This window comes from Lepus europaeus, chromosome 9, assembly GCF_033115175.1.
Source record: "Lepus europaeus isolate LE1 chromosome 9, mLepTim1.pri, whole genome shotgun sequence".
NCBI lineage: Eukaryota > Metazoa > Chordata > Mammalia > Lagomorpha > Leporidae > Lepus > Lepus europaeus.
Genome location: NC_084835.1, coordinates 21,893,181 through 21,911,477, shown reverse-complemented (window position 1 = coordinate 21,911,477; position 18,297 = coordinate 21,893,181). Strand labels below are relative to the sequence as shown.

The window sequence follows — 18,297 nt, the reverse complement described above, 5'->3', positions numbered from 1 at the left end:
GGCTGCTTTACCCGCTATGCCACAGCACCGGCCCCATTATATAATCATAAATTGTTAGGATTGATGAATTATAGTCTTTTATTTGCTAATATATTTTATATTAATTAATATATAATTACATTGCTCTTAAATGTTTATTATTTTTTTTTGCAAGGTTGGCAAACCTAGCCCATGGGCCACTTATATTTGCAAATTAAGTTTTATTAGAACATAATCACATTTATTTGCTTCCAAATTGTCTATGACTGCTTTTGTATTACAGTGGCATAGTTGAGTAGTTGTGACAGAATTTATACCCCACAAAGCCAAAAATATTTAATGTCTAGTCCTTTCAGAAACATTTACTGGCTGGTGCCGCGGCTCTCTAGGCTAATCCTCCGCATGTGGCGCCAGCACCCCAGGTTCTAGTCCCGGTTGGGGTGCCGGATTCTGTCTCAGTTGCCCCTCTTCCAGTCCAGCTCTCTGCTGTGGCCAGGGAGTGCAGTGGAGGATGGCCCAAGTGCTTGGGCCTTGCCCTCCATGGGAGACCAGGAGAAGCACCTGGCTCCTGGCTTTGGGTCGGTGCAGCACGCTGGTCATAGCAGTCATTTGGGGGGTGAACCAATGGAAGGAAGACCTTTCTCTCTGTCTCTCTAACTCTGCCTGTCGAAAATAAATAAATATATAAATAAATGAATAAACGTTTACTAACCCTTACTCTACTTTACAGCAATGTCAGATTTTATTGAACCCACTTTGATGAATGAATCTTTGTTTTATAAATAACTCTAACCCTGGACATTCTCAGAGATATTAATCTTAGTACTTCCGGTAGATTTTTAGGAATATAATTGATGGATGAAACAGATACACCCGTTAAATTGGAAAATATTTTCTGCTTAATATGGAAAAAATAGCTTACACTAATTTAGACTCCCACAAAAAGTGTACATAAGTATCTATTCTTATTTACTCTCTGAAATCCTTTAAGTCTAATAGATAATTATTTTCAGTTCTTTTGTTATTGAGATTGAGTGTCTTCATTAGATTATTGTAGATTTCATCTTTTATGAGTTGTTTGGGGCATCTGCTTGTTTTCTGTCCCCATTATCAGATCTCCATATCAAGGATAATTACACATGGTTTTGTTTTGTTTTTGTTTTGTTTTGTTTTTATTTATTTTTTTGACAGGCAGAGTGGACAGAGAGAGAGAGAGACAGAAAGGTCTTCCTTTACCGTTGGTTCACCCTCCAATGGCTGCTGCAGCCGTCTGCAGCCGGCGCACCGCGCCAATCCGAAGCCAGGAGTCAAGTGCTTCTCCTGGTCTCCCATGCTGGTGCATGGCCATCCTTCACTGCACTCCCAGGCCACAGCAGAGAGCTGGACTGGAAGAGGAGCAACCGGGACTTAGAAACCGGTGTGCTGGCACCGCAAGGCGGACGATTAGCCTATTGAGCCGCAGCGCCAGCCATGGTTTTTTTTGTGATGTGAATTTAAAATTTCCACAAGTCAGTTGTTTTCCTATTATGCTTTCTGCCTTGAAAGGCCTTCCTTACTCCGATTAAAATGTCTTTGTAAAATAAGCCCCCATTATGTTGCTGACTGAATGTGTTAGTTATTTAAACACCAGTGTCTGCAAATTTAACTAGGACTTTGTTCTTCATCACCAAAAGAAGTTTTTTTTAATATACTATTATTTTTTCAAAAATAAATTGTATGTGTGTATGTGTATATATATATCTGATATGCATGTATTCTGTTTCCATAATAAAGACATAATAAGCTGCTTGTAGTTCTTTTATTACAGTAGAAATGTTGAGCCTGTTTTTTAATAGTTCCATAGGTCAGAGATGAGGAGCCTCTTTAACAATTATGTATAGAATTGACAATAAGTGCTTTTAATATTTTTGGCTAAAGATTGGTCTGATAGGAAAGCCAAAAGACTGTAATGGTGGGGTTGACCTGCTAGATAAGTTGCTAGCTCCTTTGAGCCTTCTTATGTTTTAAGTGACTGGCATCTTGACATTCTTTGTGAACAGCTACCTTGAAACTCCCAAACATAAATGTCCTTACTTCCCATTTTACCCTGCAGATTTACCTTTCCAGAAGAGAAAATCTTTGTCTGTTTCTTTCCAAAACAACTGTAAACGTGCAGTACGTTAGCACGGCTGAGCACCCTTTCTTTTTGCAGTCAGTTGAGAATATTTTAAGCAGGAGGCAAAAGTTTTTAACTGTACATCTTTACCATGCTGTCAATCATTAAACTAGAGGGACAGAATTTCAAACAAGAAGGCTTCCAAAACAAGAGGTAGTTTTCTCACATGCTCAAGTATTGTGAGGATTTTGTTGTGATTTATCTTATTTTGTTATGTTACCTAGTTAAAATCACTGTTGATCTGTCTACATGCAGAGTGATGGCATAGGATAGCACCTACTCCTTGTACTTTTTATGCTTTGCTAAATCCTATTTACAGGATATTTAAAGTCAGTGAGTGTGGCAGACAAGAAGCTTGGTTTTGTTGCACCACACCCAACCAACATTGTCAGATCATTGCCCACTCATATGGAAGACTGACCAGTGATGGGGGCAGGTTTCTGGGCTAGAATTATTACTGGTTAGATGATATCAGAAATAATTGTTTCATATAGAGTTGATTATTTTTTTAATTACTGTTTTTGTTTTGAGCTGGTTTGTTCTAAGTCTCATTGTATGTTGTATTTTAGGAATGTATAAGCAGAGATACCCACGCTAGGGTTCTCTGTTTTCTAGCCATGACAGCGTGGCTGTTCTTACTTTCTTTTAGGCAGACTCAGTGGGATCCTCCTACTTGGGAAAGCCCAGGTGATGATGCTAGTCTTGAGCATGAAGCTGAGATGGACCTGGGAACCCCAACATATGATGAAAACCCCATGAAGGTGAGTGTGGCTTACACACACGTAGGGTTTCAAAAAGTTCAGGAGCCAGGAGCTTCATCCAGATCCCCACAGGGTAGCAGGGATCCAAGCTCTTGGGTTGACTTCTGTTTTCCCAAGTATATTAGCAGGTAGCTGCTGGGACACAAACTGTTGCACATATAGGATGTCAGAACCACAGGTGGAAAGTTGTTGTGTGTGGTTTTTTTTAAGACTTTGAAGGATTCATACGCATACTGTCTACTTACTTGCTTGGTTGGTGTGTATAGGACAAAGATTTGACTAAAACAATCATGAAAACAGGTTATGATGCACTAATAACAATAATAAAATTGAAGAGCAAAGTGCATTAGAGGCCCTGAGGCAATCATAGTTTTTTTTGTACTGCTTTGTAACTTCACTCATCTTAAGTCTTTCCCTCTTGTTCATGCAAATCATATATAACAATGATTTCTTTAGGCTGTTTTTTTTTTAAGGTTTATTTATTTGAAAGCAGAGTTACAGAAAGGCAGAGGCAGTGGCGGGGTGGAGTCGGGGATGTCTTCTATCCACTGGTTAAGTCCTCAAATGGCCACAGTGGCTGGAGCTGGGCCGATCTGAAACCAGGAGCCAGAAGCTTCCTCCAAGTCTCCCACGCAGGCACAGGGGCCCAAGCACTTGGATCATCCTCTGCCACTTTCCCAGGGCATAGCAGAGAGCTGGGTTGGAATTAGAGCAGTGAACTGACGCTACAGGCATTGGCTTTATCTGCTGTGCCACAGTGCCGGTGCGTCTTTTGGCTCTTTAAATCAGAGTCTTACATATAAATAAAATACTCAAATGATTGAACAATCATTATCTTTTCCACTTGTAACAGGGCTCACTGTCCCCAAGGATGAGGTATCTTAAAAACCCTGTGTTCTAAAACCTGAATATGTGTGTGTGTGTGTTTGTCAGTATGTATACATAAACATATTTTTTTTTTCCCTAGGAAGAGGCATTTGGTAAGTTAGTGGGGTTATAGAGGGGAAGGAAAAAAGGAGCTGGAATAAAAGAGATTTAAAGGGGGAAATGGATCAATATCTTCTTTTATATTTTTTTCACTTTCAGGTGAAATTTTTTTTTCCACTATGTGTTTGACATTTGCCAAAAAGTTACACAGTTGAATTAGGTCCACGTAGAGCTTCCTGAATTTCAAGTGAATAACTTGAATCACTTAACCACCTCATTCCAGTTGCACTAATTTTCTTGAATTATTTAGGAATATGCCCAGGACTGTCATGTAAATTATCTGTAAGCTTAAAAACAGAGGCAGAAGTTTGGCATAATAGTTACGATGCCTCTTTGGATGCCCACATCCCATGTCAGTGTTGAGTTTGGGTTCCAATTCCAGCTTCCTGCTAATGTTACCTTGGGAGACAGCAGGTGATAGCCTAAAGTAGTTGGGTCTCTGCCACCCATATGGGAAACCTGATTGAGTTCCTAGTTCTTGGCATCAGCATGCCCTAACCCTGGCTGTTGTGGGCATTTGGGGTATGAATCAGTGGATGGGAAATTGACCTTGATGTTGCTGTGTGTGTGTGTGTGCACGTTTATTATCTGCCTTTTCAGTAAAATAATTATTCTAAAACTCCCTCTTTCCAGATGTTTGTTGCTATGTTAATTCTGTCTTTTGAAAAATAAACAATGGATTGAGGAGATTTCTGATATAGCAATATAGCTGAACTCTGTGGCCAAGTTTATAAAAGATGTTGGAGACCTTATCTTTGGCATAAGACCAAGTTCATACGAGTACTTAAGTGTTAATCACATTTAGTCTTAATGTTAAGCCTTTCAGAGCAGATGGAGAATAGACATAAAACTCACTGTTGGCTTATGTAATGTCCATGGAATCAAACTTTGTTCTAGGTCTGTGCTAAGAAATCAGTTCATCAGAATAGCCAAGCACAAAGTAGAAGCTGAGAAATGGGGGCCAAGTAAAAGGGCAGCCTATATGCCATACTACACAGTTGAACCTGCATTCTCTGGGTGGTTGGAAACCTTTGAACAGTAACATAACCTGCCTTTTAGAGAGGCTCTCTGGTGGAGATGACCTGAATAAGTTATCCATGGAATCATGGGCTTCACAGTGAGTATACTGTAATAGTTAGAACGATTTAGCACCCAGAAACACCAGGCATCCTCTCTTCAGAATGCAGAATCTCAGTCTCTATACCAGACCTGGTAAATCAGATTGTGAAGTTCCATGAGGTTCATGTCAGTTCACATACACACTGATGTAACAGGTAGTATTGTTTGTGACTGACTAAAAGTAAAATATTACTGCAAAGTCTTACCATATACATACCATCCAGAAATGAATATATTTATCAAGCTATATCTGATCACTCCTGTTATCTTGGGTATATGTGTTTGGAGACTAGAATGTTGGAAACTACAACCAAAAGGCAATGCCTGGATCATAGTCTAATAGCTTAGATTTGGGATCCAAACACACATTTCAGATCACATATCTCTGAGGTTAATACAACTCATTTTTACATTTCGGTCGTTTATCAGACATTGAGTTCATATTCGGTAGCAATCCTGTGCCCAGACCTGGGAGTGCAAAAGCAATATGAAGCAAACTTACTGCTTCCAAGGGCTAGCAGAAGGTGTGGTTAGAAAAGTATACAGTACTATGTGGTTCAGTGATAAATTGTGATTTTGATGCTAAGTGCTGGAGATGTTTAGAGAGAGAGAAGATGTAATGGTAAAAGGAAATCAAAGGGGTTGGCATTTGGTACAGCTGTTAAGATGCTACCTGGGACACTGGCATCCCATGTTGGAGTGCCTGGATTTGAGACCTGACTCTGCTTCCAACTCCAGTTTCCTGCCAGTGCTTAGCCTAGGATGCAGGAGACAATAGCTAGAGTCCTTGGGTCCCTGCTACCCACATGGGAGAAATGGAGTGAGACCCAGGCTCCTGGCTTCAGTCTGACCTGGCCCCACTTGTTGCAGGCGTTTGGGAAGTAAACTAGCAGATGACACCCCCCCCCCCCCCCCGCGCCTTTCAAATAAAATAAAAATAATAAAAATTTGGAAGAAAAAGAGGAAATCAAAGAAAACTTAAGAGAGAAGGTGATCATTGAATTTGGCTTTTTTTTTTTTTTTTTTTTAAGATTTATTTTTACTTATTTGAAAGCGTTACACAGACTGAGGAGAACGAGAGAGACAGAGACAGAGACACAGAGACAGGACTTCTATCCAATGGTTCACTCCCCAATTGGCCGCAACGTCTGGAGCTACACCGATCTGAAGTCAGGAGCTTCCTCCAGGTCTCCCACATGGATGCAGGGGCCCAAGGATTTGGGCCCTCTTCTGCTTTCCCAGGCCATAGCAGAGAGCTGGATTGGAAGTGGAGCAGCTGGGTCTCCAGCTGGCGGCCATATGAGATGTGGGTGCTTCAGGCCAAGGCGTTAACCCGCTGCACCACAGCGCCGGCCCCTGAATTGGGCTTTTAATATGAGAATCTTTTGAGGCCTTTCCTTTATGTCTCAGCTCCTGCTAACCTAGAAAGTTTTGTTCCAAGCTCCAAGGACTGTATTATCATTTCTTTGATCATTTTTTACTGAACATTTTTCCACAGCAAAAGAGAGAAGAAAGAATAATACAGGATAATGTATTTTTTAAAGCTCGATTTAACACAACTGACCTTTATTTAACTTACTTTTTGGAGTTAAAATAGTCTTGATTTATTTGAAAGGTCAAGTTACAGAGAGAGAGGGAAAGACAGAGATCTTCCATCCATCCAAGCTGCTGGGGCTCAGAATTCCCAGATGGCCACAATGGCTGGAGCTGGGCTGATCTGAAGCCAGGATCCATGAGCTTCCAGGTCTCTCGAGTTGATGCAGGGGCCATAGGACTTGGACCTTCTTTGACTGTTTTTCCAGGCACGCTAGTAGGAAGGTGGATTAGAAGCGGAGCAGCTGGGCTACAAATCAGTGCCCATATGGGATGCCGGGTGGTGTCTTCTCCTGCTACGTGTGCCACACAGCACCAGCCCCAAAATAATCATTTTTAAATGATGACCAAATAGTTATGTTTTGCTTACTGTTTTTTTTTTTTTTCTAAATTAATATCCTTGTCAAAATAAAAAGTTAGCAATTCAGGGAACACTGTGACTATTTTCACTCAACGGTCATTTCCTGAAGATATACATGCACAGGAAAGAACACATTATAGACAAGGGTATAATTCTAAACCCCTGGTCTAGTTAGTTACGATAAGTGAGTACACTGAATTCTAGAAAAAGTGATAGGAAATTCATAGTAACAACAGTAAAAAAAAAAAGGGTATGAAAATTCAGTTTTAGTGGAAAATTGTTTATTCTAACTTTATAATGTATTTGAAAATGCAAGTTCAAAGTTAGAATTGAAGTTAATTTTTTTTATGTTGTTAAGGAAATAGATGGCAAAAAACTGTTAGTTGAGTTGATGTTCTGAATTTAAATTTTTCCCTCTGGTATTCTATTTTATTTTTCTTTTCAGTTGGCTTCATACTTCTTTGTTTAACTTATTTATTTATTCTAAGGCAGTGGTTCTCAAACTGTAGTGTGCGGACCTCTAGGAGTTCAGTGATCCTTTCAAAGAAGTCTTAAGGTCAAAACTATTTTAATACTAAGACATTATATGTCTTTGTCATTGTAATACATTCAGAAGTATACTATGGAATTTTCCAGAGCATATGTGACATAATCAGTTACAGAAGGAAATGAGATTCCAGCTGTCTTCTGTTAAGCAAAACATTTAAGGAAATTTCCAGAATGTAAAACTATGCCACTCTTTAGTTTCTTTAGTTTTGGAAATAGTTCTTTTTCGCGAAAAATATATTGTTATTAACACACAATAGGTTTGTTAATGTTATTTTAAGACATAGATGAATAAATATTTAATTTTTTCTTAGTTTTAATTTTTCTAATAGGAAAAATAATTTTTATTTGAAAGGCAGAGCTATAGAGAGGGAGGGAGATACAGAAAAATCTCTGCTGGTTCACTCCCCAAAATGGCCACAAAAGCCAGGGCTGGGCCAAACTGCCGGGGCTCAGAATTCCATCTTCTTCCCTGTGGGTACAGGGGCCCAAGTACTTCTGCTTTCTTTGGTCTATTAGCAGGAAGCTGGATTGGAGGCAGAGCAGCAGGAACCCAAACTGGCATTCCAGTATGGGACTCCTGCAAGACAAGTGGCAGCTTAACTTGCTGAGCCACAAGGCAAGCCCCCCAAAATTCTGATATGTATATATAGGTATAGATAAGAGTTTTGGGAGGATCCTCAATTTGTTGAGTGTAAAGGGATGCTGAGACCTAAAACTTTGAGAACTGTTGTTCCAAAGTTTGCACTATAAATATTTATCTTACTATAGACCATTATCATATAATACACCACTTTTCTGTAATTGCTTATAGTATGATCTACTTTTTCTCTCATTGTAAGAAACTACTTCTATTTTGCTGCCTCTTATGCATTGTGCTTCTGTTACTATGTTTTATTTGTTTTTACATTTTATTAACTACAGGATTGTGTTTTGCTTTAAACTGTTAGAGAAAAGTTTTAAACTTGCAACAGAGATCTATATTTATCCTCATATTTACCATTTCCAGCACTCTTCATTTTTTCATGTTGAGTTGAATTTCCATCTGGAATCATTTAACTCTCGCCTGGAGAATGTCCTTTTAATATTTCTAGTATTTCAGATATATTGATGATGAATTCTTTCAGCTTTTTGTTTGCCTGAAAAGGGATTTGTTTTATTAATAACAGGCTTTATTTTTAGAGCAATTTAGTTCTATTTTGGCACATCAAAATTGATCATAAAGTAAATTGAATGTAAAATAGAGATTCCAGAGTTTCCAAATATCCCCCCACCACACATGCATAGTTTCCCCCACTATCAACATCTGGTACCAGAGTAGTATATTTGTTGAAGTTGATGAATCTACCTTAACATATTATTCTCACCCAAAGTGAGACGATTAGGATTTGCTCTTGGCATTGTACATCTATGGACATATATTTCCATTTCTATTTGGTAAATACCTAGGAATAGAATTGTTAAGCCATAGGATAAATTTATGTTTACCTTTTAAAGAAATTGTCAAGCTTTTGTTTTTCAAAGTAGCTACTTCATTAGACATTTCTATCAGTAGTGTGTGAAGGTTCTGTAAGTTTTTTTCTAGAGACAAGTATTGAAGGGGAAAAGTCTGTGTCATATGTTTCCTGCCAGAGACAACCTGGACACCCATGCTGTAGCTCAGCTTCTTAGGCTTTTATCTCTGACTTGGTATCTTTACCTTTTCTTGTATTTCAGTGAAAAAAACTTAAGAGTCACTTGTTTTCCTTCAGTCCAGATGTACTAGAAGAAAGAACAAATGAGTTATCCTCCAACCAACCTTCCCCTGAAATGCAAATCAAAGGTTTGAGGTGTCAGTCTTTGGGTCCCTTTGCATCATAGCTTTCTGTCAGAAGGATCCACTTGGCTTAGGTAGCTAGGGCACTTCAAAAAATACCTGGAAGGCCGGCGCCGTAGCTCACTAGGCTAATCCTCCAGGTTCTAGTCCCAGTCGGGGCACTGGATTATGCCCCGGTTGTTGCTCCTCTTCCAGTCCAGCTCTCTGCTGTGGCCTGGGAGTACAGTGGAGGATGGCCCAAGTCCTTGGGCCCTGCACCCGCGTGGGAGACTGGGAGAAGCATGCCGGCTGCAGTGGCCACTGCGGGGTGAACCAACGGCAAAAAGGAACACCTTTCTCTCTGTCTCTCTCTTTCACTGTCCACTCTGCCTGTCCAAAAAAAAAAAAAAAAAAAACCTGGGAAATTTAATTAAAATATGTCTATTTTTGTGAGAAAAGATTTTGAAAGCTATGCATAGCTTTTTCATAATATATATTTTCCATGATTTTTTTTTTTTTTTTGGACAGGCAGAGTGGACAGTAGAGGGAGACAGAGAGAAAGGTCTTCCATTTTGCCGTTGGTTCACCCTCCAATGGCCGCTGCGGTAGGCGCGCTGCGGCCGGCGCACCGCGCCATTCCGATGGCAAGAGCCAGGTGCTTCTCCTGGTCTCCCATGGGGTGCAGGGCCCAAAGACTTGGGCCATCCTCCACTGCACTCCCTGGCCACAGCAGAGAGCTGGCCTGGAAGAGGGGCAACCGGGACAGGATCGGTGCCCCGACCGGGACTAGAACCCGGTGTGCCGGAGCCGTGGCACCGGCCTACCATGAATTTTTTGAATACCTCTTATATTTGCTTCTAACTTTTCTAAGCATTTACAGTTGCATTCATCTAGCTAGCATCTTAGAAGACAGGAATGAGAAGGCAATTCTTTTTATTTTTATTCCTTCTGCCCCATTGTTTCCTCATGGCTTTTTTTTTTTTTTTTTTTTTTTTTTTGAAAGTCAGAGTTACACACAGAGAGAAAGAGAGGTCTCCCATCTGCTGGTTCATTCCCCAATTGGCTGCAACGGCTGGAGCTGTGCTGATCCCAAGCCAAGAGCCAGGAGCCTCCTCTGGGTCTCCCACATGAGTGCAGGGGCCCAAGGACTTGGGCCATCCTCTACTGTTCTTCCAGGCCATAGCAGAGAACTGGATCAAAAGTGGAGCAGCCAGGACCCGAACCAGTGCCCATATGGGATGCCGGCACTGCAGGTGGAAGCTTTACCCTCTGTGCTACAGGGCTGGCAACCCTCATTATGGCTTTCTTTTAGATTTTGATCCCTTTGGAGATAGACTGTTGTATTACGGTTTCATTAATTTACCGACCCTGTATGGAATATTAGAAATAGAAAAAGAAATAATACAGATCCTGATGTTCAGGAAGTTCAGTCTAAGGAAATAGCCAGAGTTATAAAGCAAGAATACAGTGAGATTATTGTTAAAATAGACATATGTAGAAAATTCTTTGAGGATATTTTGATAGCAGTAGTTTGAGAAGATCATGAGAGATGTGTATAGAAAACATCTGTGGTATTGTGTCTGTGGACTATATTGAAACTATTAAAAACTAAAACAAAAACAAAATAACCAACAAAAACACCTATATTGTGGTTGGCATTTAGCCTAGTTAAGATGCCTGCTTTCCAGAACACAGTACATGGGTTCAGTTTCTAGCTCCTGTCTCCTGATATGGGCACCCTAGGGGACAGTAATGTTAGTTAAAATATTTTTTTTAAAGATTTATGTATTTATTTGAAAGTCAGAGTTACACAGAAAGAGAAGGAAAGGCAGAGAGGAAAGAGGTCTCCTATCCGCTGGTTCACTCCCCAGTTGGATGCGATGGCTGGAGCTGCGCCAATCTGAACCCAGGAGCCAGGAGTTTCCTCCGTGTCTCCCACGCAGGTGCAGGGGTCTAAGGACTTGGGCCATCCTCCACTGCCTTCCCAGGCCATAGCAGAGAGCTGGATAGGAAGTGGAGCAGCCAGGTCTCAAACCTTTGCCTGTATGGGATGTTGGCACTTTAGGCCAGGGTGTTGACCCGCTGAGCTACAGCTCCGGCCCCCCTACTCTCCCTTTTGGGGACCTATCTCTGTCAGGTCACACCTCTCAAATCCAAGACACATGGGCTTTGTGACATGATGGTGTCTGTAGGTATAATAAAGAATAGAATTTGCATTTGTTGTCCTACAGTCTGTGTAGTTGCTGCAGCTTCCCAGTAAGCTTAAGGCCCTTGCCATCTAAGTGAGAAAGTCTCAAAGCTTACCTTGAGTAACGTGAACGTACTTAGTTCTTCCTTTTCACATTCAGACACATTCTCTGAGAGTTCACATGTGGTTAAGGCTGACTGCAGGGTCAACTTCTAAAGGCAGTAAGCTCTGGCTTTCAGCCAGGCCCGTTGTTTACTCTCATCTGGCCGTTGTTCACATAGATTCCCAGGGAAACCATCCATTGACTAATTCCACATGTGAGCTGTCATAGAGAAAAGGCAAACTGATTGTTAGGGAAGACCTGGGGACACTTTACTTTTTTATGGATCAAAGCCTCCTCCTGTCCACACTAGTGGTTTTCTTAAATCTCAGCAATGCCAGTTGTTATACAGGCTGGTGCCCCCTACCCCTTGAAGTATCTCATTTTATGTTAGGAACCATTGGTCTAGTCTAATGTTTCCTCTGGTGCTAAGAGATTTTTTAATTAGCAATAGGTTTTTGAGAAGATTAATACCACTTGGTTTTAGAAGTTTGTGTGTTTTTAGAGATGCTCAAATTCTAAATCGGACTTTGGGGAAGGTAGGTGTCCCAAGGTTTTCATGTAAATAACTGATGCTGCCCTCAGCTCTGACTCTGGCTCCTCCACTTGACATTGGGCTTGAGTAATAAGCATTAGTCAGTTTCTGGAATTATTTCAATGCCATTTTTAGATCACAAGGAGAGGGGTTTGCAGATCTCAATACCCCTAAGAGTACTTCATTTTGGTTTATGATTTCCATGTTCTGAGTTTGGACACTCTTCAAAAGCTCTCAGCCTCACCAAGTCTGATTAAATTAGAAAGTTATTAAATGTGCATTTGATACACGTAGAGAGCTTTCTGAACACGCCCTGTTCAGAGGAAGGCAAGATGTTCCTGTTTTACATAGTAGCCTGGCGAGGAGCCTGGTGCTTCCATAGATCCAGGATCCTTGGGTGGTTGTCACACCTGAAGAACCTTCTGATACTCTTGTATTGCTGCTCACTTCTGAGATTTATGAGTGTATTTTGGGGTTTCCTTGGCTTATTCAAGCAATTCTTGATTCTTTGCTACCTGAAGTCTTTTTTCTTCTTTATTTATTTGAGAGGCAGAGAGAAAGACTGAGAGAGCTCCGATCTGCTGGTTCACTCCCCAAATGCCCACAATGGCCCAGGCTGAAGCTGGGAGCCAAGAACCCAATCCAAGTCTCCCACATAGGGAACAGGGACCCAAGTACTTGAACCATCACCTGCTGTCTCCCAGGGTGTGCATTAACAGGCTGGAATTAGGAGCAGAGCTGGAACTCAAACCTAGGTACTCCAATATGGAATGCAGGTATCCCAAGCAGAGTCTTAACCACTGTGCCAAACACCTGTCCTCACTTGGGGTCTTAATTATAGAACACACCCATATTCTACAACCGGGAAAGAATAATTTAAAAATCCTAAAGCAAAACATTTGAAAATGGAGTTATTTGTGTTTTTTTTTGGTTTGTTTTCTGAAAGCAGAAGTTGAGTCTTTTCTTTCTACCCTACCTCCTCACCCTTCCTGCACTCCCACAGCCAAAGAAAGAATGTAGAAAAATGGAAAACATATAAAACTTTATAGGGAAGAAGAGAAAGTTGATTTGTAACAGCCATAAGCCTAGGGAGTGCCACCTTTCTCTGGAGCCATTCCAGAGCTGATGGAGTTGAACAGCTTCTTCGTCACCAGGGCCTTTATACTGTTGATGGAACTGGGTAAAACAGAAACTGGGGAGTAGAAAATTTCTCTGAGCCTCTAGCTCAGAAGTATATATATAAGTATGCTGGGAAAGGGACCTGATGGCTAGTGGTGAGCAAAGGTGTGGGGAGATGGCCTGTGTGGCAGATGCTTTGTGTGCCAGGGATGCCTGCTTGCTGGAACTAAGCAGCACCTCCCTCTAGCAGGGCTAGGAATGTACCTAGGTTTGTCACCATCTTACCAGATTGGGATAGAGTGTCTTCTCTACCTTAGCATTTACTCATCCATTCACTGGCTCGGTTGATCCCCATCTCCTTCCCCTTAAAAGCTTGATATTCCCTTAGTCTTTCTATTCCTGAACTGGAGATACCAATCTCCAAGGAGCCTCTCCTTCATGCTGAGACTGGTTTTTGTAGTCTAGCCAGCTCTGTCTTTAGAGTAAAGGTGATGAGTAACCAAAGGTCTTGGAAACAGAACATTTTGCCCTTGTCTGGAATCCTGTAATGTAAGAGCTGGTAGAAGGGAGGAGCCTAGGCCTCACTTGACATTGTGAGGGGCTTAAGCTTAGAAAAGGGGCACGAACAGTCCAAGTCATATAACATGTTCCTCTCGGAGAGAATGACTGAAACTACTGACACATAAAGCTGCTGAAGAACATAGCTCAACTGTGGGTGGAGGCCTGGAACCCGGCTTTTAAGGAGGAGGTGAGAACCAAATGACAGGATTTGAAACAGAACAACCAGTTTGACTTCGGGTCATGTGCTGAGTCAAGGCTTCTAATTGGATTCTCACGTAAAGAATTAGGTGTCCCAGCTGGGGTAAAAGAGGAGGGTTCTAGGACAGACTTCTCGTGCTAGCACTGTTGTATTTTCTATTTCTAGACATCAAAAAAGCCCAAGACAGCAGAAGCAGACACCTCCAGTGAGCTGGCTAAGAAAAGCAAAGAAGTATTCAGAAAAGAGGTAAGATCTGGTAGATGAGGCACTAATTTCCTCAGGCTTCAACCTGAGTCCTTCCTTTTCTTGTCCTATATACAGTGTCTCCCTTGACCAAGACAGGCGAGAGCATAAAATTTATTTAGAATTGTGGATCATGCTGACATAGTGCTTGTACCATTAAGAACTTCTCAGCCAACTCTTCTTGGCTTAACAAGAGTTCTTCTGCAGATCCATTTACCTAAGTACAGGCCTTGTTATGGCAAAAGAAAGCTTTCTGAAGTGTTGGTCTGCTTGCCTGCTATCTGTGATGTGACCCTCTAGTTGTTAGTAATGCCATGTTGATGTGTTGCTTCACAACTGGGTGAGCACTTTCATATCCATCATCTCATTTCGCCCCCACAGCAGCCCTTGAAGTGGGCATGGTCATTCCTTATATACAGGTCAGAGGACTGTTAACATTCAGGGAAGGCCAATTCTAGACAAAAGACTTTGTGAATTCTGACCCTTATGGTTCAAGTTCCAGTTCTCTCTCTCTGCTGAGTCTTTTGGCAGCTGCCTAACTCGTAAGAGATTGGGAGAAAGCAGCTCTTCCTTATATTGCTTGAAGTGTATTTCCAGCCAACAGAACACTCAACTTCCTATCTGACTCATGGCATCCAAATTCTTTTTTTTTTTTTTTTAAGATTTATTTATTTATCTGAAAGGCAGAGTTACAGAGAGGCAGAGAAAGAGAGAGAGGTCTTCCATCTGTTGGTTTACTCCCCGAAAGGCTGCAATGGCTAGAGCTGGGTGGATCTGAAGCCAAGAGCTTCTTCTGGGTCTCCCACATGGGTGCAGGGGCCTAAATATTTGGGCCATCTTCTACTGCTTTCCTAGGACATAGAGAGCTGGATGGGAAGTGGAGCAGCCAGGACTCAAACCGGCGCCCATGTGGGATATTGGCACTGCAGGAGGCAGCTTTACCTGCAACACCACCGTGCTAGCCCCCATCCAAATTCTAAACCCCAGTCTTTGTTCATTGAAGAGGCTAAGACTGTATTTGAGGAAACAAATCTGTAATTAAGTGGCAGCTATGTGAAGAGTGGCTACGCTTAGACTGGAGGCCACTGTGTGAAGTATCAGGCAGGACCCTTGAATCAAAACTAGTAATTGGCCAGATGGATTGGGAAGGGATATAACTTGGGGTAGCAGAGGCAAGAGAACATCATCCCTTCTAGGGAGTTAGAACTAACTCCACAGAATATGACAAGGGAAATGAGGCTGGATGGTATTTTGCTGCTTCATATAGGGCCTGGGGGTCTGTGGGTTACAACGAACTGTTGACAGGATTTTAAACAGGAGATATAGAAACATTTGACTGTATTTGGGGGATGGATTGAAAGGGGAGAATATGGAGGCCAGAAAACCTTTTAAAGACTCCTCTAAGAATAAAAACTGAGTTTCTCAGAGTCACCCAGCAGCTGTTGATTTGGTGCCCATCTTGGGATCCAGCCTTGTCTTTGTGTGCCTGGGGGTTACTGAATTTCAGGGATGGGTAGTCCTTGTTCAGTGACTGTCATGACTTTTTTTGTTCTCTTTGAGCCCTGGCTGCTAGACCATGTTTCCATCTGCTCCCCACGGCTGTGATATGAACACAATGAAGTGCAGCACTGACAGACTCTTAAGTAACCATCAAATACAAAATGCTTACAGTCCTTGGGTAGCTAACCCTCACAGTATCTCTTGGAATGCTTGCTCTGCCCTACCCTTCCTCCAGGGACCACAGAACCTAGCTACAGTCTTTGTATGCTGAGTTCACAGAGTTTGTTGGCTGAAGCCTGAAGCTGATGGATCCCTCTGGCTTGTGCTGTGAGACATGCTCTGTCCATCCTTGGGAGCTCTTTCCATCTCAGGGCTGACCGAGGATCCTTTATCTTTGACTCATGGTGTTTCCACTGTTCAAAGCAGCCACCCTGAGGGAAGAAAAGGGGAGGATTGGCTAGCTGTACTTGCTACGTTTTTTTGGTGTAGCTTCGTGACCTCTCCATATCTTTGAACACCATGCGCTCTTTACTCTGTCTCAGATGTCCCAGTTCATCGTCCAGTGCCTGAACCCTTACCGGAAACCTGACTGCAAAGTGGGAAGAATTACAACAACCGAGGATTTCAAACACCTTGCTCGCAAGGTACTTTCCCTTCTCTGGTCTGTCAGTGTTCTAGGCAAACTGTACTTTGTATGACAGCCATTTTCACTGTAGGAAATGTGATTTACCTTGCAAGATCCAGGACTGGGGATGCAAGAACTGACAGGCTGAGATTTGGGGTGGAGGGGCACCTTACTTGAGAGCCATATTCTCTTAGAAACTTAAGAGCGGAGTTTTTCCTTTCTGGTAACCTCAGTTCCAGCCTGTTCTAAACTACCCAGTTATCCGACTCTGACTGTGAAAAGCCCCAGAAGTGGCAAGTTAGGTTACCACCTCTATCCTTCCTCCCCCAACCCCCAAATCATTTCCACTCTAATTGTTGGCTGTATCTTTCTTCCTGTGCCCTGGACAGCTGACTCACGGCGTTATGAATAAGGAATTGAAGTACTGTAAGAACCCCGAGGACCTGGAGTGCAATGAGAATGTGAAACACAAAACCAAGGAGTACATTAAGAAGTACATGCAGAAGTTTGGGGCTGTTTACAAACCCAAAGAGGACACTGAATTAGAGTGACGTATGGGGCCAGGGTGGAAGGACAGGTGAATCGGGTAGCACAGACTCTGGGAGAACTCCCATGGGCCTCTCTGCCCCACCCTGTCAGGGCTGCACTCCTGATGGCACTGCCACCCTGGAGGATACAGACCTGCAGGTGTCGACTGAAAGCCACAAAAGTGAGCTTCATCTGCAACAAGTGATCCCTCTTGTAAGCTGTTGGGTTGTGCTTAGAGGCCACCAGAGGCAAGGGTTTAGGGAAGACCCTGGCCAGACCTGACCCCATTCAAACCTGGGTCTCCTCCTTGGCGGTGCTGTCAGCGCACAGACCCATGCGCATCCCCACCCAAGACCCTAAACCCTGATGATCTGTATTATATTTTAATGTATATGTGAATATATTGAAAATAATTTTGTTTTTTTCCTGGTTTTTGTTTCGCTTTTAGCCTTTACGTGCTAGGATCACAGGAAGACTTTGTAAGGATGGTTTAAGTTCTCCTGCAAGGTTTAATTTGTTATCATGTAAATATTCCAAAGCAGGCTGCCTTGTGGTTTTGGTCAGCCTTGTGCTATGTTGATAAGATTGATTTACTGCTTAAAATCACTTTACTTTATCCAATTTTTACTGAACTTTTTATGTAAAAAATAAAATCGATTAAAGAACTTGGTATGTGTGTTCCCTAAAAGTTAAGCAAGCATGTTTGTAGTCCTTCCCCTGGAGAAAGAGGAGATGTGAAGTCCAAGGTTAATCCCTGCTATTGGATTTTTGTCACAAACCTTGTTCGCAACAAGTTCCATCTGTGACAGAGGCAGCCACTTGCCAGATAACTAATACTTGTGGGCTTGGGATCTTGTGGCTGTGCTCAGGGCTTGTATCAGTTTGCACAAGCTTTCTAGAGCAAAGGAAGTGTGATCTGAGACCTCATAGGGATTGAACTTCTCTAATAGGTCATTCAAGAGACGGGTAAATGGGGGCCAGCATTGTGGTGCAGTGGGCTAAACTGAGTGCTGGTTCCAGTCCCAGCTACTCTGCTTCATCCAGCTCTCTGCTTAACGCACTGGAAAAACAGCAGAAGAAGGCCTGAGTCCGTGGGCCCTGCCACCCACACGGGAGACCCAAATGGAGCTCCTGGATTCAGCCTGGACCATCCCTGACCTGTGACCATCCGGGGAATGAACCAGTGGATAAAAGGTGTGTGTGTGTGTGTGTGTGTCCATTTCAAATTAAATATTTTTTAAAAAATAAAAACAAGCAAATGTATCTTCCCCTTAATATCTCCTGCCTGGATAGAGACATTGGACCTCTTCCCTCTAGATACTTGATATCTCTGAGCTCACTGATACATTTTATTCCCTCCCTCTCTTCCTTCCTTCATGTTTTTTTTTTTTTTTTTTTTTTAA

The 18,297-nt window shown here is 42.2% G+C and overlaps 1 protein-coding gene across 4 annotated transcripts in view; it reads left to right on the top strand.

The window, feature by feature from the left end:
• SETD2 (SET domain containing 2, histone lysine methyltransferase) overlaps nucleotides 1-17,558 on the top strand; it is a 118,662-nt gene extending 101,104 nt beyond the window's left edge. For all 4 annotated transcript variants that reach the window (XM_062200726.1, XM_062200725.1, XM_062200727.1 and 1 more), the window contains 4 exons: nucleotides 2,784-2,895; nucleotides 14,164-14,244; nucleotides 16,284-16,385; nucleotides 16,756-17,558. In XM_062200726.1, the coding sequence (XP_062056710.1) occupies nucleotides 2,784-2,895; nucleotides 14,164-14,244; nucleotides 16,284-16,385; nucleotides 16,756-16,917 (457 nt within the window). In that variant the 3' untranslated portion in view covers nucleotides 16,918-17,558. The remainder of the gene's footprint in view (nucleotides 1-2,783; nucleotides 2,896-14,163; nucleotides 14,245-16,283; nucleotides 16,386-16,755) is intronic.
• Nucleotides 17,559-18,297: the final 739 nt, after the last annotated feature.